We start from the raw sequence: 25570 nt of genomic DNA on the forward strand, positions 1-25570 counted from the left end.
TCTGTCCCACCAGTAAATGTCTGAATTGGTATCTTTTGAAAATGTAGTTTCTAGATTTTCTGTTTTCTTGTATGCATTTTCTTTTTCCATGTACCTAGTCTTCCCATACTGAAGTGAAATTAATTTTGCCAAGTCTTATTTTAAATTTTAGCTTTGCCACCAAACTCTGCTGCTCAGAGTTCGTTAAATTTAGCTATGCTTGTGAGTTGCGCCAGATGCTGATGATTGCTGGTTAAGCTGAGACTCTATGGTATTGGGGAAAGAAATCCAGGAAGCTTGAATTCCTTAACTTTGTGGCGTGACTTAATGGGAAACAGCTCTGAAAGAATTAACCCCCCATCTCCTTTTTTTCCCCCTCAGATGATGAGTAAAATCTTCCCATGCGTGGTTTAATTCTTTTCTGTACGCTGGAAGTAGTAGGCTTAAATTTAATCATACCTCTCTACTCAGCACACTATAATTACTTGTGTCCTAAAACATTCGGAGCTGCAGACTGGGATGCTCTACCCTCCAGCAGTGTGGAGAGGAGGCAGAAATGACTGGGTGACTTTAGAAAGAGTGCTGCTGTAGCATCTAGGAGTAGTGCCTCGTAGCCTCGGTTCCCAGCATTGCTGTGGGTGGACTCCTCTGAGGTTTCATTACCTAACATCCACCGATGGAATATACAATTTATAGCACCCCTCTTCCATAGTGAGGTACATATTGAAACTTGGGACTGAAAGCTTGCAAATTTGATGCATGTTTCCTTATTCTAAGGACAAATGCTGTCATCCGCAGTAAAAGCTCTGAACAGGGTAAACGATGAGCAAGCCGCTTGTGACAGACGGTCCAATGGGGATGTGGTGGAGAGGCAACCTATATCAGAGGTCCCACCACAGTCAGAAAAACCTGACAGGCGTATAGCTACCTCCTCCACAAGGAAGAAGAGAAGAGTTTTAGTGGTTGGAGACTCCTTCCTAAAGGGATCTGAGGGCCCAATATGCAGAGCTGACCCCCATCACAGGGAGGTCTGCAGCCTGCCTGGAGCCCGAATCAGGGATATCACCAGGAAACTCCCCAACCTGGTGAAGGCCACAGACTACTACCCGCTGCTGATCTTCCAGACAGGTGGGGAAGAAGCTGCATCCCGTAGTCTGAGGGGGATGAAGAAAGACTGCAAGGCCCTAGGACGGTTGGTGAAAGAGTCTGGGGCACAAGTTGTTTTCTCCTCCCTCCTTCCATTTTCAGGTGATGACGTGGGATGGAATAGTAGGATTCTCTCTATAAATGCCTGGCTACGAGACTGGTGCTACAGGCAGGGCTTTGGGTTCTTTGATAATGGCTGGTTTTATAAGACACCAGGCGTGACGGTAATACATGGGAAAGGTTTATGTCATAGGGGCAAAAGGGTTCTGGGAAAGGAATTAGCAGGGCTCATTCGGAGAGCTTTAAACTAGATTCGAGGGAGGATAGGGTAGTAGCTGGGCTTGCACCACTGGGGCAACGCTCTAGTGTTGAGGTAGACCAGGAGGCCTCCCATCGCCCTGGGGTGAAATCGGTGTGCTCAGCTCGCTCCCTGAAATGCCTGTACACCAATGCACGCAGCATGGGGAATAAACAGGAGGAGTTAGAAATCCGTGTTCGGTCGGGGGGCTATGAGCTAGTGGCAATTACAGAGACTTGGTGGGACGCCTCGCATGACTGGAATGTGGTCATGGATGGCTATGTCCTGTTCAGGAAAGACAGGCCACTAAGGAGAGGTGGTGGAGTTGCTCTTTATGTGAGTGAGCAGCTAGAATGTATTGAATTCTGTCCAGGGGCGGATCAGGAGCGAGTTGAGAGTTTGTGGGTGCGAATTAAGGGGCAGGCTGGCAGGGGTGATACTGTTGTGGGTGTCTATTACAGGCCACCAGATCAGGATGAGGAGGGTGATGAGGCCTTCTACAGGCAGCTGAGAGCAGTCTCGCAATTACAGGGCCTGGTTGTCATGGGGGATTTCAACTACCCTGATATTTGCTGGGAGGGCCTACTCAGCCAGCCATCCTCAGTCCAGGAGGTTCCTCCAGTGCATTGATGATAACTTTCTGATGCAAATGGTGGATGAGCCAACTAGGAGAGGAGCGCTGCTGGATCTTATCCTTACTAACAAGGAGGGTCTGGTTGAAGCGGTGAAGGTTGAGGGCAGCCTTGGTTGTAGTGACCATGAGATGGTAGAGTTCAGGATCTCATGTGGCAGGAACAGAATAGCTAGCAGAATCACAACCCTGGACTTCAGGAGGGCCAACTTTGGCCTTTTCAAGCAATTGCTAGGGGAAATCCCATGGGACAGGGTACTAGAAGGTAAGGGGGCCCAAGATAGTTGGTTAGCATTCAAGGACTGCTTCTTCCGAGCTCAAGATCAGAGCATCCCAACAGGTAGGAAGTCAAGGAAGGGTACCAGGAGACCTGCATGGTTAAACAGGGAACTGCTGGGCAAACTCAAGTGGAAGAAGAGGGTGTACAGATCATGGCAGGAGGGGCTGGCCACTTGGGAGGAATATAAGTCTGTTGTCAGAGGATGTAGGGAGGCAACTAGGAAAGCTAAGGCCTCCTTGGAATTAAACCTTGCAAGAGAGGTCAAGGACAACAGAAAGGGCTTCTTCAAATACATTGCAGGTAAAGCCAACACTAGAGGCAATGTAGGCCCACTGATGAATGAGGTGGGGGCCCTGGAGACAGAGGATAAAAAGAAGGCGGAGTTACTGAATGCCTTCTTTGCCTCTGTCTATACTGCTGGAGGCTGTCCTGAGGAGCCCCGGACCCCTGAGGCCTCAGAAGAAGTCAGGATAGAGGAGGAATCTGTCTTGGTAGATGAGGGCTGGGTCAGGGACCAATTAAGCAACCTGGACGTCCATAAATCCATGGGCCCTGATGGGATGCATCCGCGAGTGCTGAGGGAGCTGGCGGAAGTCATTGCTAGGCCACTCTCCATCATCTTTGCTAAGTCGTGGGCAACGGGAGAGGTGCCTGAGGACTGGAGGAAAGCGAATGTCACTGCAGTCTTCAAAAAGGGCAAGAAGGAGGACCCGGGTAACTATAGACCGGTCAGCCTCACCTCCATCCCCGGAAAGGTGATGGAACAACTTGTCCTTGGTGCTGTCTCTAGGCACATCAAGGACAGGGGGATCATTAGGGGCACTCAGCATGGCTTCACCAAGGGGAAGTCATGCTTAACCAACTTGATAGCCTTTTATGAGGATGTTACCCGGGGGATAGATGATGGTAAAGCTGTGGATGTGGTCTATCTCTATTTCAGTAAAGCGTTTGACACGGTCTCCCACAGCATCCTCACAGCTAAACTGAGGAAGTGTGGTCTGGATGATTGGGTAGTGAGGTGGATTGTGAACTGGCTGAAGGAAAGAAGCCAGAGAGTGGTGGTCAATGGGACAGAGTCCAGTTGGAGGTCTGTGTCTAGCGGAGTCCTTCAAGGGTCGGTACTGGGACCAGTACTATTCAATATATTCATTAATGACTTGGATGAGGGAATAGAGTGCACTGTCAGCAAGTTCGCTGATGACACAAAACTGGGAGGAGTGGCTGACACAACGGAAGGCTGCGCAGCCATTCAGAGAGACCTGGACAGGCTGGAGAGTTGGGCGGGGAGAAATTTAATGAAATATAACAAGGGCAAGTGTAGAGTCCTGCATCTGGGCAAGAACAACCCCATGTACCAGTACAAGTTGGGGGCAGAGCTGTTGGAGAGCAGCGTAGGGGAAAGGGACCTGGGGGTCCTAGTGGACAGCAGGATGAGCATGAGCCAGCAGTGTGCCCTTGTGGCCAAGAAGGCCAATGGCATCCTGAGGTGTATTAGAAGGGGTGTGGTCAGCAGGTCGAGAGAGGTTCTCCTCCCCCTCTACTCTGCCCTGGTGAGGCCGCATCTGGAATATTGTGTCCAGTTCTGGGCCCCTCAGTTCAAGAAGGACAGGGAACTGCTAGAGAGAGTCCAGCGCAGAGCCACGAAGATGATTAAGGGAGTGGAACATCTCCCTTATGAGGAGAGGCTAAGGGAGCTGGGTCTCTTTAGCTTAGAGAAGAGGAGACTGAGGGGTGACCTCGTCAATGTTTATAAATATGTAAAGGGCAAGTGTCATGAGGATGGAGCCAGGCTCTTCTCAGTGACATCCCTTGACAGGACAAGGGGCAATGGGTGCAAGCTGGAACACAGGAGGTTCCACATAAATATGAGGAAAAACTTCTTTACGGTGAGGGTGACCGAACACTGGAACAGGCTGCCCAGAGAGGTTGTGGAGTCTCCTTCTCTGGAGACATTCAAAACCCGCCTGGACGCGTTCCTGTGTGATATGGTCTAGGCAATCCTGCTCCCTCAGGGGGATTGGACTAGATGATCTTTCGAGGTCCCTTCCAATCCCTAACATTCTGTGATTCTGTGATTCTGTGATTCTGTGATTCTGTGATTCTGTGATTCTGTGATTCTGTGATTCTGTGATTCTGTGATTCTGTGATTCTGTGATTCTGTGATTCTGTGATTCTGTGATTCTGTGATTCTGTGATTCTGTGATTCTGTGATTCTGTGATTCTGTGACTTGCTTCTAGGCTTTTACAAACCACTGTCTTCTATAATGCATTAATCAGCAGTACAGAATAAGAGATTATTTGCCTGTTTGTACAAAAAGATCAAGGAGAATTGTTGGAGCTCTGTGAGCTTGAACTGCTGTCATTCAATAGCATGTCTTTACTACTGTAATACTTTGTCTGTCTCCTTCAAGGGTAGTGTTACTGAGGTTATAGAAGTTAACTTTACATTTCAAAAGGTGTTCTGAAAAAAACCCCACCTCTCACAACCAAAATGAAAACACCATGACAACAAACGTTTTAAAATCAAACTTGGTGAACAGATCACATAATTTTTGTCTTCTGTCTCATTACAGAAAATGATTCCACTGACCTGAAACTGAAGACAACTTGCAGCTTTTATGCCCATACGAAACACAAGCACTGCAGTTTTCACAGGCTTCTGACTCTGAGCTATAGATTTCTTGTATCTTAAATGAGTCTGTTTAATAGAAATAAAAACCTGTAAAAATCACTTGCCACGAATTAAAAAAAAATTTACTGAACTTTTGAATGCTTCCAGTACAGCAGTGTGGGTTTCTGAACATACCAGGTCGTCCTCAATAGCTGATGCGAACTCATCTATCTGTTTAGACACACCTGTCCTCTGGACTTTTCCTGCACTGCAGAGGCAGAATCGGTAGTTTCACAGCAGTCTCAACCTTGACTTTCTGCTTTCGACAGCGTTAATGCCCTCCGTTATATGGAGGGGAGGGAAAGCAAGTCTGTGAAGTGGTGATCCTGCTGACCAGGTGAACTGAACTCCTGTAGAGTGTTTACAACAGAGACACATAGTTTAAGTGTTCAAGGATCAGTCACAGAATAGCCTGTCTTCTTCTAGGGTAGAATATTTCTCATCACTGAATGACTTAAATAGTTGGATGAACATTTCTAGTCTAGAGGGGGGAAAAAAGAAATGTGTGGAAAATCGTTAAGAATGGTTACTGTCCTCAGGGAAATAAAAGATGAGTATTTTCATTAGTAACACAGATAATACTTAGTCTAATAGTTAAACTTTTTAAATTTTAACTTTTTCTACTTAGGTCTTCAAACTTTAAGCCTCAGCCCTACAATTAGTCTGTATTCTGTGCTCTTTGTGTTGCATGAAGTCTTCTGAAGTCTTGCCAGGGCTGTGTCTGGCATCACATGGGTTTTGGTTATGAAGTTGCAGTATGCAGTTTCCAACTGTCTCAAAAAAAAAGGTACTAGCTTGTAGAAGTTCATTGCTGGCTGCCTAGCAAGAGTTTGTAGGTAATAAGTGATGTAGTAAATCAAAGACTCTATCAGTAGACTTGGGATAGTGATCCTAGTGGAAAGCTGTTTATGATTTAAGGACTTGTCTTAATTTCTTGTACTCTCCTGTGCAAGTCTACACTTTCCTGACATACAGGACACAAAACTGTATTTTATTCTTGTTCCCTAAGACAGTCTAATGTATTAATTCTTCTGTGTAAGGTGCAGTTACTTGCAGAAGACTATTGTTCTTCAGTATAAACTAATCACAGAATCACAGAATCAAGCAGGCTGGAAGAGACCTCTGGGATCATCGAGTCCAACCATTGCCCTGACACCACCCTGTCAACTAGACCATGGCACTAAGTGCCATGTCCAGTCTTTTCTTAAACACATCCAGAGATGGTGACTCCACCACTTCCCTGGGCAGCCCGTTCCAATGTCTAATAACCCTTTCTGAAAAGAAATTCTTCCTAATGTCCAACCTGAACCTCCCCTGGTGCAGCTTGAGGCTATGTCCTCTTGTCCTATCGCTAGTTGCCCAGGAGAAGAGGCCAACTCCCACTTCACTACAACCTCCCTTCAGGTAGTTGTAGACTGCAATAAGGTCACCTCTGAGCCTCCTCTTCTCCAGGCTAAACAACCCCAGCTCCCTCAGCCGTTCCTCGTAGGACAGACCCTCCAGACCCTTCACGAGCTTGGTCGCCCTCCTCTAGACTCGCTCCAACACCTCAACATCTTTCTTGAACTGAGGGGCCCAGAACTGGACACAGTATTCAAGGTGCAGCCTCACCAGGGCAGAGTAGAGGGGGAGGAGAACCTCTCTCGACCTGCTAACCACACCCCTTCTAATACACCTCAGGATGCCATTGGCCTTCTTGGCCCCAAGGGCACACTGCTGGCTCATGGTCATCCTGTTGTCCACTAGGACCCCCAGGTCCCTTTCCCCTACGCTGCTCTCCAACAGGTCTGCCCCCAACTTGTACTGGTACATGGGGTTGTTCTTGCCCAGATGCAGGACTCTACACTTGCCCTTGTTATATTTCATTAAATTTCTCCCCGCCCAACTCTCCAGCCTGTCCAGGTCTCTCTGAATGGCTGCGCAGCCTTCCGTTGTGTCAGCCACTCCTCCCAGTTTTGTGTCATCAGCGAACTTGCTGACAGTGCACTCTATTCCCTCATCCCAGTCATTAATGAATATATTGAATAGTACTGGTCCCAGTACCGACCCTTGAGGGACTCCGCTAGACACAGGCCTCCAACTGGACTCAGTCCCATTGACCACCACTCTCTGGATTCTTTCCTTCAGCCAGTTCACAATCCACCTCACTACCCAATCATCCAGACCACACTTCCTCAGTTTAGCTGTGAGGATGCTGTGGGAGACCGTGTCAAACGCTTTACTGAAATCGAGGTAGACCACATCCACAGCTTTACCATCATCTATCCACTGGGTAACATCCTCATAAAAGGCTATCAAGTTGGTTAAGCATGACTTCCCCTTGGTGAAGCCATGCTGAGTGCCCCTAATGATCCCCCTATCCTTGATGTGCCTAGAGACAGCACCAAGGACAAGTTGTTCCATCACCTTTCCGGGGATGGAGGTGAGGCTGACCGGTCTATAGTTACCCGGGTCCTCCTTCTTGCCCTTTTTGAAGACTGCAGTGACATTCGCTTTCCTCCAGTCCTCAGGCACCTCTCCCGTTGCCCACGACTTAGCAAAGATGATGGAGAGTGGCCTAGCAATGACTTCCGCCAGCTCCCTCAGCACCCGCGGGTGCATCCCATCAGGGCCCATGAATTCATGGACGTCCAGATTGCTTAATTGGTCCCTGACCCAGCCCTCATCTACCAAGACAGATTCCTCCTCTATCCTGACTTCTTCTGAGGCCTCAGGGGTCCGGGGCTCCTCAGGACAGCCTCCAGCAGTATAGACAGAGGCAAAGAAGGCATTCAGTAACTCCGCCTTCTTTTTATCCTCTGTCTCCAGGGCCCCCACCTCATTCATCAGTGGGCCTACATTGCCTCTAGTGTTGGCTTTACCTGCAATGTATTTGAAGAAGCCCTTTCTGTTGTCCTTGACCTCTCTTGCAAGGTTTAATTCCAAGGAGGCCTTAGCTTTCCTAGTTGCCTCCCTACATCCTCTGACAACAGACTTATATTCCTCCCAAGTGGCCAGCCCCTCCTTCCATGATCTGTACACCCTCTTCTTCCACTTGAGTTTGCCCAGCAGTTCCCTGTTTAACCATGCAGGTCTCCTGGTACCCTTCCTTGACTTCCTGCCTGCTGGGATGCTCTGATCTTGAGCTCGGAAGAAGCAGTCCTTGAATGCTAACCAACTATCTTGGGCCCCCTTACCTTCTAGTACCCTGTCCCATGGGATTTCCCCTAGCAATTGCTTGAAAAGGCCAAAGTTGGCCCTCCTGAAGTCCAGGGTTGTGATTCTGCTAGCTATTCTGTTCCTGCCACATGAGATCCTGAACTCTACCATCTCATGGTCACTACAACCAAGGCTTCCTTCAGCCTTCACCTCTTCAACCAGACCCTCCTTGTTAGTAAGGATAAGATCCAGCAGCGCTCCTCTCCTAGTTGGCTCATCCACCATTTGCATCAGAAAGTTATCATCAATGCACTGGAGGAACCTCCTGGACTGAGGATGGCTGGCTGAGTAGGCCTCCCAGCAAATATCAGGGTAGTTGAAATCCCCCATGACAACCAGGCCCTGTAATTGCGAGACTGCTCTCAGCTGCCTGTAGAAGGCCTCATCACCCTCCTCATCCTGATCCGGTGGCCTGTAATAGACACCCACAACAGTATCACCCCTGCCAGCCTGCCCCTTAATTCGCACCCACAAACTCTCAACTCGCTCCTGATCTGCCCCTGGACAGAACTCAATACATTCTAGCTGCTCTCTCACATAAAGAGCAACTCCACCACCTCTCCTTAGTGGCCTGTCTTTCCTGAACAGGACATAGCCATCCATGACCACATTCCAGTCATGCGAGGCGTCCCACCAAGTCTCTGTAATTGCCACTAGCTCATAGCCCCCCGACCGAACACGGATTTCTAACTCCTCCTGTTTATTCCCCATGCTGCGTGCATTGGTGTACAGGCATTTCAGGGAGCGAGCTGAGCACACCGATTTCACCCCAGGGGGATGGGAGGCCTCCTGGTCTAGGAGGTGTGGTGTAGCACACCTCCTAGGAGGTGTCTAGGACGTGTGCTGTAGCATGCTGATGAAACTCCGATCTCTGAGATGAAGAGAGTATCTCTTTCTGGTGATACCTCGTTTTGCTGATGTGACCGGCTTCAGTGCACTTGACATATTACCTGTAGGTGAAGAATTCAATAATACTCATCTAACCCAGAGGTAGTGAATTGCCACAATCAACTTGAAAACCCACAAGCAGTAAAGTTGTGTGATGTTGTGTACCCTAACTTCGTCTAGGATGAAGATGGAGATATGCTGGGACATAGCTCAGAACAGAGTTGTTGGAAAGCTAGTACTGTTGGACAAGAGTGTCAGACCAGTGTTGCTGTCACATGTACTAATATAATCTCAGGTTTTGAGGGTTTTTTTGTTCTGTTTTTTTAAACATAGAACGTAAACACTGAACTTGCTGTTTGTCACAACCATGGCCTCCAGCCTGGTGGGCTGAGACCTTGGCTGTGCTGCAAACTTTTTCATCTTGTTTGTAGCGCCTAACACCTTCCTTTTCTCTCCCTCTTACAGACTTGATCCAAGCAACTAATGAAACAAACGTGAATATTCCTCAGATGGCTGATACACTTTTTGAGCGAGCAACAAATAGTAGCTGGGTGGTCGTATTCAAAGCCTTAGTTACCACACATCATCTAATGGTTCATGGCAATGAGGTAAGTGTCGTCAGCTTTCTCTTGAGACCACGTTGGCACAGAGCAGACTCCAAGCCAAAAAACTTAGTAGTGCAAAGGCATCTTTTCTTCTGAACCAGTAAGGACCTGAGAACAAAGGGCAAGAATGGCTCTTGATGAGGAGCAAACTTACCTTTAACAACATAGCTGGAGGTGTGCCAATTACCTGTCTCTTCATTTACAAAACCGTAGCATAAGAGCAAGCAGCATCTTGTTCCAGGATGCTGGCAGTTTATGCACTATCTGAAAACAGAGCTATGCAGGATTGAAGACTACCTGGGACTTTTTGACTAGAGTCAAAGCTGATGTTCTGGTACATGAGTACTGCCATGCAAATAGCTACCCTCTCTGCACGAGCATTAAAATCTTTCTAGAGCTTTAAATTCAACTTGATAGCCTTTTGGATTGCATTTTCCTTGCCCTTGCTTTTTATTGACCTGTATAGACCGGTATGTCTGTGTAAAAACAAGAAGAGCTTTAGTATGACTGTGAAACAATTCCTCTCTGGCTGTATATAAAGTGTTTTCATGCAATGAACTTCTCCAGTGTCACAGTGTAAATTTTTACTGCTGTCCTATTTTTCCGTTCCAAGTTTTTGCCAATATTCTGATTTGCTTTCTGTAACTGTTTCAGTCTGTTAGTCCCTGTACTTGATGTGGGGCCTGTCTGTTATTAAAACAGGCCCTTGGCTTGGCTGAAACTGAGAGCTGCTGGATTGAAAAGTCTGGGACTAGCCTGGATATGCTGCTTTGCAAGCAGATAAATCTTGTGCTTCCTCAAATATCTTTGAGAATTAACAATTTTTACTGGTCCTTGCACAAACTGGTTTTTATTTGCACAGAATCTATTTCTATGTATGTAGGAGGACATTTAGTAGAGATTTAGGCTAAACATAATTAATCTGAATGGATGAAAAAGGTTTTGAGGAAGGTATTGCAGGCTAAGCAAAAATCTGGGTTTTCATGTGTATATGCTGGAGCTAGACTGGTAATTTTCCTGCTAGGAGGTACAAGCCTTCAGATACAATCTGTGATAAGAAAATAACTTTGTGTTGCAGAGATTTATTCAGTACCTGGCATCTAGAAACACATTGTTCAATCTCAGCAATTTTCTGGACAAAAGTGGATCTCATGGTAAGCCTACTCATGTCTATAATCTTAACAAGATTCTAAATAAGATACTATTGTTAATTTACTCCTTCATTCATAAGATGCAAATAATATAAAAATGTGCTACTGAAGCCTTTTGGTAAGTACTTAATGAATACCGGAGCTCAAGTCAACTGCTGGACAACTTTGGAACAATGTTTCTCAGTTCCTGTAGAATTTTTACTCAAGAGGTGAAACTGTACAACTCCCTTAGAAAGTGCTGGTTGAAATCAGGGCTGGGTCAGCTATCTCCTTAACTGTTATGGGAGTTAAGGATGAAGTGGATAACTTTCCATTTAGTTTTCTGGGGTTTTTTTTGGTGGTTTTTGGATTTTTTTGTGGTTTTTTTTTTTTTTAATGGCAATTTGGTTGCTTGGGGATGCTGCACTTTTTATGAATTGTCTGTACAAATGTTTAATTTGGGGAGGCAGGGGGAAGGCACCAAAAGAACTAGCTGGTTTTGATTTGAGTAGTCAATTTAGAAGGTCTAGGCAAAAATTAAGTTGTTCTCTCTAAAGCTTACAATATCTACTTTTCTACTTTGATTCTGGAATTATCAGTGAATTTTCCTGTTGCTTCACTTAACAGAGAAAAAGCTTGTTTCGTGGTAGCTCGAGTAGAGAAGAGAGGAAGCTTATAATTCGGCAGCTGTCAGAGAATATTTGTAAACTGTATGCAGAATGCAGGAACGCTACATTAATGGGCAAGATCGAAGCAATACCATGTTACTCCGTCTCTGGATGGAGACATGTGACACCAAGACTTGAGCATCTTTTGGAAGTGATAATGCAGGGCAGGAACAAAGCCAAACAAATATTAAAACTGTGTTTGTCTAAGCAAAACATGCTATGCATGTTCAAAGATATTGGTATTTGGGAACAATTAATCCTGTTAAATGCATGCTTTTGTGTTCTTTGCCACTTTCTTTAAACTTAAATTGCCACTTCATAGATAATACAACAGTGCATCGCAGGTAATGAGGCATCAGAGTTGGCAGTGTTAAGCCTGAGTTGGCAGAGATACTTAATGTTGAGAGATAGTAAGGAAACATACAGTTAGTGACTAAGTCAAGGGGTGTGGATTTTAACAAAGGTAGCAAAAAGGGACTTGTACTGAGGAGGATGAGTGGCCTTCTGCACATGTTTCTGTAGCTTATAGGAAGAAAATTTGAATGAAATACCTGAAGGATAGACTATAATACTGACTGTTCAGAAGTTTTACAGGCTTGAAGGTCACTGAAGTTTGAGGCTGCTTATACAGTATCACGTGCCTTGAAGATCTCTGGTGTAACAGTTCAAAGAAGTCACTAATCTCTGTGAATGCCATCATAATTTCTTTGTTCTGGTAAACCTAGTCAGGAGAAGTTTGAAGGTCCATGTAAGAGTTGGAGGGACTGACATATGTAAAATAGCATGAGCATTCAAGTTGAAATTGATCTTTATCCTGGAATTCATATACCAGTTTATATTTAGCTTTTTGTTAAATTGACATTTTCCCCTGTTAATAGGGGGTAACTAATTTTGCCAGCAAGTAATGTGACTACATAACTGTGTAGGAGCTACTAGCAGGTTTCCCCAGGAACCATGCCACTGGTGCATTGGGTGAATCTGTTGGCAGCAGAGGACAGTGGTAGATTGTTTTGGTGCAACCCTACCGCTTTTTCTTCAGAAGCTGGAAGATGTCTTGTGATGCCTGTTTTGTATGAGGAGTTGTATAGCGCAACATAGATCATGTAACCTTAGGGCCTCTTGATTGTTTACTAAAGAACCTCTAAACAAGCATGAAAATTATATGTAAAATGTGTAACTGTTTTTTGCAGGTTATGACATGTCCACCTTTATAAGGCGTTATAGTAGATACTTGAATGAAAAAGCATTTTCCTACAGACAAATGGCATTTGACTTTGCAAGAGTGAAGAAAGGGTAAGCAAAATTTAAATATGTAAACTGATAGGGTTGCCTGACCCATGAAAATCTTGTTTGTGGCGTTACACTTAATTTTAGTGTCTCTGACTTCATTCTTACATTCTTTGCTTAGCCACAATGAAACACGAAAATGCTTGGATTTATTAGGTATTTGTAATTGGTTAAAAATTGCACAAGGAGGAGAGGAAAGGTGGTGGGTAGTAAGGCAAATACTGAAGATTAAAGGGAGGTGCCTTGCAGAACTGGGAGCTTTTAGTGCTCGGTGTTAGACCTGACTCTTATTAAATTGTGCTGCAGCAAGACTGTGTTTAGAATTTGGAGAAGGAAACACTCTGAAACTGTATTTAGGATGTTTCATTGCTCTCCAGACACTTTTCATAAGAAAGAGGACTGATTACAAAGGAAAACTGAAGTGAACACTTGAAGTTCTTAGCAGGCCACACAGCAAACTGTTAGAAACTGAACAGAATAAGGTTGTAAACTACTGTTTTTATTTCCCACAAGGGTTACGTTTAAAAAAAAAAAAGTTAACCAAGCTCAGGGTAGTATGTTGGTATTTATCAGAACATTTTCTTCATCTCTGGCTGGGACTTTAATGGCTCTAGATTCTCTCGTGAAGCACAGACAACACAGCAAGTAGCTTAACACCCAGTGAAAGTGCAGCTTAATTGACTGCATGCTGAAGATGTTCCCGCTAATCATGAGTTGCGTGCAGGATCCTTCTGGCAGTTCTGGTGTATTCTGCAGCTTGGGATTCTGAGCTGTTAATGCAGGCATTGCCGCCAGCCTTTCCTCTCCTGCTTCTCAAACTGCCGAAAGGTGTAGGGCCTACTGAGACAGCTTTGCTGTGTAGCTGGATGCCATTCCCATAGTGGGGACCAGAGCAGTTATCTCTTGAACCTATCTGGAATGTGAGTCACTAAGAAGCTTTTGATATGAAGACTGGTAGCTAGTTGGATTGATGTTTCAGGCAGGCTTTGATCCAGCAGGCCGCTGTAGTGATGGCACCTTCAATTCCCTTTGTCACCTATTGTCTTTGAACACTTTGAACACGTTAAATAAATGTAAGTTTGGGTTGCTGGGAATCCTTCTATTTCTGCCTTGCTGTATGTTCGTGGAAAGGCTTTCTATGCATGTTATTTCTGATGCTGAAAACAAGGTGCTGCCTGAGAGTATAGCATAAAATAAATAAGAATAGTGGTATGCATTTCCAGAGAGGAGGTGCTGTACCTGTCAGTGACCAGAATGGGGCAATACATAATGGTGGTTTGCAGGTTTGTGATACTCAGGTAAAAATGAGCATGTGTCAAGACTGCTGTAAGACTATGGGCGACAGTTAAGGAATGCTACACATCCCTGACTGCTGTGTGATCCTGTTAGAGTGATGGTTCAGGATGGATAAGGCAGGTCAAAGTCAGTGGAAGTGCTATGAAGGAGTAATGGAATGTACCCAAGAATACTGAGGAAAGAAGCTCTAAGCAAAGATTGCCCTGATTGAAATTGTCACTGAATTGGCATGCATATATTGTGGCACTTGATGGGAAAAACCCAACCTATAGAGTTTTTTTTTGTCTTCAGTGACCATAGACACATTAGCAATGAGTTGTCATTAGTGATTCATAACGAACAATGCACAAAGACTATCAGTTCTGTAAGTACTTCTGCGATAGTATTTCTTGTCAAGTTATTTAAACTCTCAATGTCTTCTTCCTATAAAGAGATCAATCTCTTGCATTCATCACTAACACAAAACCTTTCCTTACCTGCTGTTAGGGAGGGTGGCTGGATGAAGTATTTTTCATGCCAGTTCTCATAATATGAGAAGTGGGAGAATCAGATAGTGCTCCAAATGTTTGAAATGGATTATAGCTGCTCTAAGCCTGAATTTAGACAACAAATCAGTTTGGGGGAAGGGAGAGGGGAAACGCCATGGCTTCTAACCTGTATTCCGTCTTGCAGGGCTGATGGTGTAATGAGAACGATGGCTCCTGAAAAGCTCCTGAAGAGTATGCCAATATTACAGGAACAAATTGATGCACTACTTGAATTCGATGTATGTATTGAAGCTGACCCAGTATTAACACTGGGCAGTGACTTATAAATGCTGTGTTGTAATGAACACATTTCACCTTGTAGGTAATGCTTCACTGATCATCCCATCATGTGGACCAAAAAAATCCCCTTTTCAGTGTCCCACTGAGGTAGTGTGGTGAAGGATGGCCCTTTCCTATATGTATAAAATGTGAAGATTGCAGGTTGTTTTTTTGTAGAGAGGGCAGAGGAACAGCATGGAAAATGAGGGGCATTGAGGAATGCTGACTCAGAGCTTGGGAGTTTTATCTTCTGCATCAGTGAGGGGAAGAAATGGACAAAACAAAGAGAATGAAGAATCTTTTTTCTGTCTCTTGGCAACCAACTTCTTTTTTGGGGGAGGGAAAAAGCCATTAAAATACCACATGCAAATTGTTTGGCTTCCTCAATCTTCATCTGGTTTTCAGCTGTAAACTAAATTGGCTAAACTTTAATCTATGACTGTGCATAAAAATAAGTGTCTACGTTATATTTCTAATGTTATGAATGTTGCTGGGATTGTTTATCTGCCTTAAGCATAAAAACAGGAGTCAACTGTTGCAGGAGGTACAGTGTAATGTTGCAAAGAGGTCTTTGAAGGAATCAGTCTTGAAGTTCTGTTGAAGTTCTGTTCTTGGTGGGCAGAAGGACATGCTCCCAGGCAGAAGGCAGGGCCCACTACAGCTTTCAGAGGAAAGCGTTAGAAGTACATATCTTGCTAATGTGTTTTTCGTTCCTTAAATGGCATAGGAATTGTGATAGTGGTCTCAGAAGAGGAAGTATTTTTAATAAAAGAAAGATCTTTTAATAAATGAGTACATATTTTCTGCCCAAGTTAATGTGAGAACTGGAAGGGTCTTGACATCACTAACCCAACTGGATTATCTAGTAGAATACTGAGGTTTTGTTAAGCTCTGCTGTGAACTGACATCTTTTGTCCAGTTTCATTAAAGCTTTGTTACTAGCATCTCTGCCTTCCTCCTCTTTGTGATAGGTGAAGGAGTCAAGACTAAGATGTTTACTGTTGATGGGAATACTACTCTGCTGTAGTGAATTGTTTTGGAGTGGTGAAGAAAGCAATCCTTGATCTGCTGACTGAAACCTTTGTTTGGTTTCTTTGTGTGAAAGCTTGTATTCAGTGCTTGATTCTGTCTATAACAGCATCAGATACCTGGTGCAAGCTAAAACTTCTGATTGCATTCAATACATCTGTTGTAAATAACTGGTATTTTATTTGTAGGTTCATCCAAATGAACTGACAAATGGTGTCATAAATGCTGCATTCATGCTTCTATTTAAAGATCTTATCAAACTTTTTGCTTGCTACAATGATGGGGTCATTAATTTACTAGGTAAGTAACATGATAGCTTTATCTCACATACCATGAGCGAGTGAAAAAGGAGTTTCAGATCTGCTTCATTTTTTTTTTTCTTAGCTTTCATTAAAACTACATTTTTCTTGACTGTTCTATTCTGAAGTGAGAGAAAACTTTAAGCCATAACCTCTTACACTGGTGTTCATCTGAGGCTGGATTGTCATATGCCCTTAAAATCGAATAGAGGTCTACTTAAAGACGCTGAGCATCTCTGGTGCTTAAAGAAATGTACAGTGCTGTGTGAGCTTGCATATGTCCTGCAAGGTTAGCAAAGCAACTTTTGCTCTTTGATTGCATTTTTAAGATGCCCAGATTCTTCTGTTATCTAAGGCTACCACATAGCATATATGATGTAATATACTCCTGAATAACACTCCTTATCTGTCTGAAAGCATGACTGCCAAAGCTGGATCCCCTCAAGAACCTTACCTACTGTCAGCCGACAAAGTCTGTAGGAGGCTGTGAGCACGTTCTGAAGCTCAGACAGCTTAACATGATCATCAGCATAACACACCTTAAGCTGTGTCTGCAAAAGGCTTTGTTATGAAGTCTAAAACCAGGAGTTGCTGTAAACTGCAGGAAACATAACTCACCCTGTAGAAAATGAGTTTCAACTATTAAAAATTGTGAGCACTTCAGCTGGTCTATAAAGACAGCTAAAAACTGAGATTGCTTGGCCAGCATGACTGACCTAAAACTGGCTGCAACTAGAACAGGAAGAAGCAGAGAGGTTGCAGAGACTGAACAGGCAAAAAGATGTTCCTGAGCTGCAGCTTGGACAATTTTTTTTGTATCCATGTTGCAACACTTTCTGGTGGTTTCATAAAAGTAAGTCCCAGGTGTTTTGACTGAAACTATAGTCATGGGAAGCTTATAGAGCAGATGCAAATGTGTTGGGCATAACAATTGGATTGAGATTTTGCTGTTTACTGCTACTTAAAGCATAAGCTCAGGTTGGAATATGTGGCAGTTGTGCTTGATAATGGACACAAACCAACTTTAGAGAGCTACTCAAGTGGAAGAAATACTGTTCTTTCCAGTGAAGACAACTTGGGAGAGGACATACTAATATATGTTTAAGTATCCTTAATTACTTTGAATTTTAAGTTTGGTAGCTACTTCACCTGCTTGCTTTTTATCTTTAAAAACCTGGTTTACATCACACACAATGCTACGGCTGGTTGGGGTGTGATTTTCCAGTCTATGTAATTCTTCAGCAGCTCAGCAAGCCCAACGTCTAAATTCTATTGAGGGCTGGGAATGCCCCTAGATTAGTGTCAAAGTAGAAAAATGTTAATGGAGTGCAATATTCTTGAAACGTGATTTTCCTGAAAACTAGAGTTGCTGATGAATGCGGACCTAATATAAGATATCTTAACTGAAATTTGCCAAATTATTTCTCTAGAGAAATTTTTTGAAATGAAAAAGGGACAATGTAAAGATGCTCTTGAAATCTACAAACGATTTCTTACTCGAATGACCAGAGTATCAGAGTTTCTTAAAGTTGCAGAGGTAAGTGACTTCCAGTCTTCTGGAGTCTGGCGTTTAAGTATTTTGTGAATTTTTTAGCACTGGTATAAAATATTAATTGCACTTGTTAAGCATCTGACTCACTGTGTATAAATGTGAGGCAGTAGAAGTTCCTGGGTCTGCTTGCTCAGCTCTTCTTGAAGTAATTAAGCCCTGCTTAGGACTTCCGCATGTCTCTACTGTGCAGCCAGCCTCAACTTTCCTGGTAATGTAACAGATGACATGACTTCAGCCATTTCAATATTTCTTGGAAATGCTGTAATAAATGCATGCTTCTAGGACAGTAGAAGCATGAGTTGAACACTAGAGGAAGATACAGCAATTAGGAGTAAAAAAGCATAATGATTTTAGAAGTCTGCTTTTTAAGTCTTTACAGCCAACTACAATTTAACTGGAATGTTAGATTTTCCTGGTTTTGATCCTTTTTATCATCCTCTTATATGGGTAATACAAATTTTACATGGTTAATTAACTCTTTTGCTGGTCTCTCATTTGTGGTAGTTGGCTCCTTGGCACAAGATGCACTTTTTCCATGTTTCATGCTCCATTATAATGGACAGCAGTAATGAGCTGAATAAAAAGTTTGTTTCTTTGCTGATTTACCTAACTATTTATGAAGGAGCCTACTAGACTCCTGAATGGTATGGAATGTCTGATATGAATGTTGAAGGAGTGAAGTACTTCAGACACCTATAGGTCAGCGTTGCAGGACAGGGATTATAGTGACTATGCTTCAGGATTACTAGGTGCAGTGGAGCTTGTTCTTCTGCAAAAGCTAAACCAACAGACACTCTGAAGAGCCATAGTGAAGCAACAGGATAACTAATATAAAATTGTGGACTTAGACCTCATCTTGCTGTATTTGAAATACTCTAGGAGAGAAGGGCGGAACAACAAAGTGACTTGAGCCTTAGCATTTTTTTAAGAGTTGTCTTCTAGGAATTACTCACTGGCTGAGTTTCAGAGAACTTCATTAGGATAGTCAGGTATCTGGATAGTAGGTGTTTGGCAGTTCACTAATGCTGTCCTCTGAGACAACAGTGTATGACCAGAAAGCCCTGCCTGACTTGCAGTATGGAGTATGAACTTTACCTGAGTGGAATCGAGCTCCCTTTATTTTTTTCCTTTTTTTTTTTTTTAAAAAAAAACGGATATTTAATTTGTTTTAAAAAAAAAAAAAAGACTACTGCAGATTGTTGAAGGTAGCTACTGGAAAGATGGGCATCTGCACTTGCTAACTTTGTAGTCTTTCTAAAGACAAAGTTGAAGAGTGCACCACAGTTCTAGTCAAAATTAGAGGCTGCTGCAGTGGAATAACACACTTACATTTTACCTCTTTTATATCCACAGCAAGTTGGAATTGACAAGGGTGATATCCCTGATCTTACACAGGTAAGCTTCTCCTGCAGTCTTTTTGGATCTGTGTAATAACTGAAAGTTCTGTAGTTAGGAAGCACACCAGGAACATAAATGTCATACCACCTAACATTTTAAAGCCCTCCCAACTTGCAAATAAGAACTGCCTGAAGCTATTTTTGAAGACTGATGTAACTAAAATAATGTCTTTCATGATGACTTCTGACCTATAGTTGAAGGGTAGACTCTTGCTCTTTCTTTGCTAAAGGACAGATTTTTGCAGCTTGTAGCTCAAGTTCATTTTTGACAACATTGCATAGAGATTGTGGTGTGACTTGCTTCATAATATCTCCCTGACACAGTCTTGGTCCAGAGATGAAATTCAGAGCAGCACTAGCACTACCATCTTGGTCTAGGTACAGTGAACTTGAAGTTTAAATGCAGAAGTTGTGATTTGATTGCTGAACTTCTCTGTCAGTATGGATCCAAACTTTTTAACGTTAAAATTCACTTATGCTGTAGCTGCTTAAATTCTGTGCTGGTCCATTTTCAATATCACTTGCAGATTGGCTTGGGTGCTGGCTTTGTGTTTAATGTGAAAAGGATATTTACTTGGAGGAAGAGATCCATGCTGAAGAGTTCACTCATGGCAGTTTTGGTGCCAATAAAACTGGAACAGAAGAGCAGCCCAAACTGCTTAACAGTTGTAAATCCTAAGTGTTCATAACCTATGAACGTGTAGTTTTTGAAAGCGTATTGAAAGCCTAGTTTAAACAAGTATCAAAATAGTGGTTCTCTTGGTTAAAATGCCAGTTAAAAATTCTGAAAGTGAGACACGATATGAAGGTGGAGAGTTTTAATCTTTATGGGTTTCAGATGCTACGGGGCTATGAAGTCTGGTCACTCTTTCAGCAGAGGGAAGCTTAGACTTCTAGCAGGAATACCAGACTCAATTCTGAAATAGCTGCAGTAGTATGTTCACCTAACTCTACCTCAGGGGCTCTTTTTTAACAAGGTCCAGTCAGTCATGAGCTAAGTCCTTGAACCAGAAGAACTCACCTTAAGCTCAGTTAATGAAATACACTTTATAAGTGTCTGTAGCACTTTTATCTGCTTCCGCTTGTGTTGCATCAGCCTGCTGACAAGGCTGCCTGCTGGGACTGCACAAGCCCTGTTCTGCATCATCAGTCAGTGCTGCACTTGCTCAACAGCACCTCAGTTACTGCTACCGGAGGGTCCCTTTCACCTCATGAACCAACGCTTTAAAATATAATTGAATAGTTCCTTTGGAAAGAAGAAGTCTACAACGATCATCTAGTCCAACTGCCTGACCACTTCAGTGGTCTTCTCAAGTAGTCCCTTATAGCTGTATTCTCCTAAAGCCTGCTTGGGACTCACTTGCGAAGGCTAATCTGCAACATGCTGTAGATTGTGTGTAAGACCTAGGCAGTGTATTTCAGTGAGAAATAAATAAAAGTTGAATAATAGAACTGAATTTCAGCTAATAAGTAATCATGGCATACCTAAATTCCTAAAGCAAGCCATGGCAATAGTCAGTAGTATTGCACAAGAAGTTGATTGTGTTGGCACTTCATGTGTGTACATACTCTGTAAATCCAAACGAGTGGTCACAGTACTGAAACACACGTTGATAGCTGCCATCTTTGGACTTTCTGCTTTGGCTGCAAGGTTTTGGAGGCTGAGGAGGCATCTTGACAGCTAAAGAGCTTGGCTCATTTGTTTTTTATTAGCAGTTCTTAAAGTATGGCAGTTTTGCCCCAAATAGCTAGTGGGGAACCCATGTCTAAGGTTCTACCACAATGCTGACTGATAGATTAGTCTAATGTTGAAGCAGTATCTAGAAGAAATTAAACAATGTTCAGTGTTGGAAATTGGATACCAGAGAATATTTAATTTCCAAATTGTTGCATCTAGGTAGAATTTTTCTGAAGCTTTCTCTGTGAATTCTGTTTGATAAATGAGTTTCACATTACCTTGTTGGCTTTCAAGAAACCTGTGAATAATACTGGAAAGCTGTTTAAAGTGTGTAGAGGTAACTGGTAACAGGAAATAAGGGACTTTTTTTGTTTTTGAAACATAGCTTTCTGCTTATGTGTTTTAAGTAGGCACAGCTTATATCTTGTGCTATAGCCTTTTTGAATACGTAGAAGTCTGAATTTTTTTTTTTATTAGCAAATGAGAGCCTTTGCTCATCTTTTTGTTGCTGCTGGAGAATTCTTGTAACTAAGTCACTTGCATTTAACCGAAGTCTTTCTTGTGCTCAAATTAGTTGAAAATGAATAAATATGCCTATGAAAGCAGCAATTGTTAAGATGTTTCTGCATTGCATGTGTATGTGAGACATACTTAAACTCAAGCCATCATTTAAGGGTTTTTTTGAGCATTTTAAATTTCTGCATATGTTGTTACCTTACTACTCAGTTCTAATGCCAAAATTAATATGCAGACACTGTAAGTACACTTAGCTGTGCATGGATACTAGCAGGTACTAAGCATCCTGAAACATCTGATTTAGCCAGCCAGCTGGTTTTCAGCATACTGTACATAGGAGCAGTGGATAGTCTGTTTTCAAGCATCACAAACTGACTTTTTTGATGCATATGTATACCCTGAAATTAAAGACATTATTTATGAAAAACACCGTAGGTATTGCTGTCAGGAATTGTGGTTGATCTGAAAGAGACTGATAAAGAGAATTCCCCATTTAAAGACTGTACCATTGATGAACCGGTAACCCTGATCAAATACTTCACTATTATATGCTACTGTATCTCTCAAGGGTTTCCTCCTTGCTTGTTGATCCTCTAGGATTCTATTTATCTGGACTCTATTTTTATACTGGAGTAGCTAAGCTCACTGTCGTTTGCATTTACGACTACTTTTCCTCTTTACCATTGTAACAGCAAGTGCATGCCTGGGGGTGCATGCCTGACCACAAAACGCTCGCTTAAAATAAAACCTAAGATCAGGGAGGCTTGAAAAAGCTTAGTTTTTGTAGATGTCAAAAATAGTAATCTTTCCAAATTTTGAGTTAGCTGCTGGGCTCAGTAACCTGTGCCTGGCTACCGTTTTGGGAAGAAATAGCTATAAGGTTTTGTGATGATGGGAGTCTTGAACCAAAGGTACCTGCTTTGGGGGCATTGGAAAGGACTTTGAGTTTGTTTTTGTTTAGGCTGCAAATATTATCTAACCCTCTGGTCATGAAAGAGGTGTTGGAAGTCTGACTAAAAGCCAAACTGAAAGGATGACCTGTTACTCTTAAAATTAACCCTGTGGATGCCTGTGCTGTTGTCAATGTTTAACACTGACTCAAAGCATGATGAGCAGCACATCTTGGATTTAGACTTCAGGCGCTGTTTAGTCGAGGTAAATGTTTTCTCTCTGGAAGTCTGGACACAGTATTATCTTTCAAAGCTGTCTTTGCCTGAATACTTCTGGCATGGAAATCCACTATTTTCACAGTGGTGTAAATACAGTAACAGCATGAGCATGCACATGGTGGACTTCAGGGAAGTTGGTGCTGGATTTCAAAGTATCGTTAGGTCAATGCAATGTGTTAAGTGTATCTTTCTCTTTGCTTTCAAGGCTCCTAGCAGTCTCATGGAGACCCTTGAGCAACATCTAAACTCACTGGAAGGAAAAAAACCTGGCAACAAGTAGGTATATGTTATACCATGTATGAAGGCAAAATAGTAATAATGTGAGACTAGCTGATATTTAGGTTTGCCTTCCCCGAACTCCTTTTGACACTTAACTGGAAAATAAGCTGTGGTAAGACTAGGCTTTTCCTTTCCCTTACAAAGTTGTCTTAATGGCCACTTTTTTTTCCTTAGTGGGAAGTGGAGGGAAACGACACATGAAACAACTAGACGCTTTCCAAAATGAAGTCAAATTGACTATAGAAAACTCCTAGAAGGAACTGTTTTTCCCTGCTGCCAAGTCTTTTATCATCAAAATTTATTTGCTTTCTAATGGCTTTGCATCTTCTTACTAGATACTTGTCATGGCTAAGTCTAGGAAGGATTAAGCTAAACCTGTGTTTTCTCTTTTACTGTTGCTTTCCTTGCAATTTAGCGAAGGGTAAGTATGTATGTTTACATATCACTTGCATGCAGATGCATTTCAGATAACTTGAACAATTAGAAATAGATATCTTCTTTAAATTGTACCTAAACTGTTGCTTCCTTTTGTATTTAGTCATTAAGTTATTTTTAGTAATTTCTGTTTTAGCTCCAGATCTTCTAATCGGTTCTACAGCTCCTAGGACTTATCCAATTCAAGTAACCTATAGGATAGATGCTAGTTCAATACTGGTGCAGCTTTAACTGCAACTCCTCCTTTCATCTCTTAGATCAAAGCAGCTCTAAAAATATGTAGCAGTATTTTCATACGTCCTAATAATGAAAGTAAACAAATGCACTGATGTACATTTTAACTTACCATTAAGGCTCTGTCAGCTAGCGTTTAGTGTGATTTTTCTTGCGTGTGGGAGAACTTTCAGCTTGGACTTTCCAACTAACTGTTTCCATACTTTTAAATATCACTATTTTAAAGTAACTCTGACTTTTTTTAAGAGAACAGTAGACTTCAAAAATTTGCTGACAGATCCTCAGAAGACTTATCTTAGATAACTGCTTCCATAGTGGTCTTACTCTGCTGCTGTTGCATGATTTGATAAAATGGTGATATCTTACCCCAATAACTCTTTCCTGCTGGCTCCTGTAGGCCATAATGCAAGACCATTGCATGCATCTCTGCCTTTCCTCCATTTAGTAGAGCTTATTTAAAAGGCCGAATAGTCCTGTGATACCAATTAGCTTAAAAGATCCTTTAAGCTTTGAAGTAACAATTTGCATTCCTTGTCTAGAGCAACACATGAAAGTTTTTGAGAAAAGGGGAGGGCATGCAATTGTAGAGAACTCCAGAAAGCTATCATGCTTAGCTTTTGGTCTCTTTGCATGAGTTTTGATGACCAGAAATATAGTTTCCAAAAGTGTACTTATCTGAAAACTCCCTTTTTTTTCTAGCTCTGGGGCTCCTTCTCCTCTGAGCAAGGTAAATACTGCCAATTGCTGCATTAGTTGATTCTTGTTCAGGTGGTACGCTTTAGAACATCCTGAGGGCATAAAAAGTTAAGTTTCCATCTCCTAATCTGCCTTTTAGATCTCGCCACCTAAACCCTACCTAATTGACAAAATTGCATCCTTTAATGGCCTTGTAAATAATAGTGCCCATAAAAGCGCTTCACTGATCTGAAGAGCTATAGTGCTTATACTACTGCAGGATGATAAGAAGCTTTGCCAGGATTTGATGGTCATACTTTGTGAAAGCATAAAAGATACACATATCTTTATCTCAATTTCTTTTTTTTTTTCCTTAATCCACATGTCAGTGAGAAACTTACTGCATACTGTTTCTCCTCCAAATTCTTCACTCCATTTGCCGATTTTTAGGAGAAAGTTCTGATTCTTTTAGAACCACGTTCATGTGAAAAGCCAGGAAGAAAACTCTCATCTGATATACTTAGTTTCAGAAATGACCTTTATTAGTGAGACTGCTCACCTTAATCTAAAGCAAGAGTTGCCAGTGAAAACATCTTTGAGCGTGAGATAAACTGATGAGCTTTATGGTGTTAGTAATAATAGTTCCTGGTATCCCTGAAGCATTGCCAAGTGCCATAGTTCTGTGTCTAAGAATGGGTGTTGTGTAGGAAAAACTCAGTGAAAACCTCTGAATCTAAGGGACGCAGTTCAATGGTTGATTCTAGTGAAAGCTCTTACATTTCTTTCCAAAAAGACCTTTTTTTAAAAAAAAAAAAAACCAAACAAAAAACTCTTGTCCAATACTGTAGCAGTTGGTGAGAACTATATGATGGCTCAAAAAGTGTTCTTACTACTTTAAGTAATGCCCTTTTCCCTGATTTACATGAAGAATTTGAACCAATCTAGTCTCAAACCTTAGTAAAGGCCTGAGGAGAGTCTAGAAAGCTTATATCCATCTCATGCTAGAGTTGTGATGATGGCATGGCAGTAGCAGAACTCAGAAGAAAGTAGCTTCAAATTTGCCATTTTTTTTTTTTTTTTCTTTCTTGGAAGTGGTCAGAATGACAAACAGTACTAAACATAGGACTTGGTTTCACTCATTAGGAAAAGTATTTCTAGTGTGTGAGATGCTGTAACAAAGCTCGTAGTATCTTTTAGAATTAAATTAACACTCTTGACGGTAACTTGAGTGTCTGTCACTCTCCTGAGTGTCTGTCCTTGCCATAGTTAAGATATCCTTATCTAGAATTGGAGGAGCTAATGAAGCAAAATCATAGGCTGAGCTGTCTGTTATATCTTGCCAAGGACTTACAAGTCAGCTCTGGTGATCGCTTTTAAACTCTCTTCAGGCTGAAGGTTTATGTACACACTTTTAACTTAGTTTC

At 42.3% G+C, this 25570-nt stretch overlaps 1 protein-coding gene across 27 annotated transcripts in view; it reads left to right on the forward strand.

Moving 5' to 3' along the window:
* SNAP91 (synaptosome associated protein 91) overlaps positions 1–25570 on the forward strand; it is a 73329-nt gene that overhangs the window by 17063 nt on the left and 30696 nt on the right. For 18 of the 27 annotated variants that reach the window (XM_068415682.1, XM_068415592.1, XM_068415601.1 and 15 more), the window contains exons 2-10: positions 9557–9699; positions 10775–10850; positions 12685–12787; positions 14750–14843; positions 16101–16212; positions 17642–17748; positions 19117–19158; positions 22729–22799; positions 24171–24198. In XM_068415682.1, the coding sequence (XP_068271783.1) occupies positions 9557–9699; positions 10775–10850; positions 12685–12787; positions 14750–14843; positions 16101–16212; positions 17642–17748; positions 19117–19158; positions 22729–22799; positions 24171–24198 (776 nt within the window). Of the gene's footprint in view, positions 1–9556; positions 9700–10774; positions 10851–12684; positions 12788–14749; positions 14844–16100; positions 16213–17641; positions 17749–19116; positions 19159–22728; positions 22800–23217; positions 23224–24170; positions 24199–25570 lie in introns of all 27 variants that reach the window. The other 9 variants (XM_068415646.1, XM_068415672.1, XM_068415707.1 and 6 more) reach the window with 2 other exon arrangements.

Source organism: Nyctibius grandis, chromosome 1 (assembly GCF_013368605.1).
Source record: "Nyctibius grandis isolate bNycGra1 chromosome 1, bNycGra1.pri, whole genome shotgun sequence".
Classification (NCBI taxonomy): domain Eukaryota; kingdom Metazoa; phylum Chordata; class Aves; order Nyctibiiformes; family Nyctibiidae; genus Nyctibius; species Nyctibius grandis.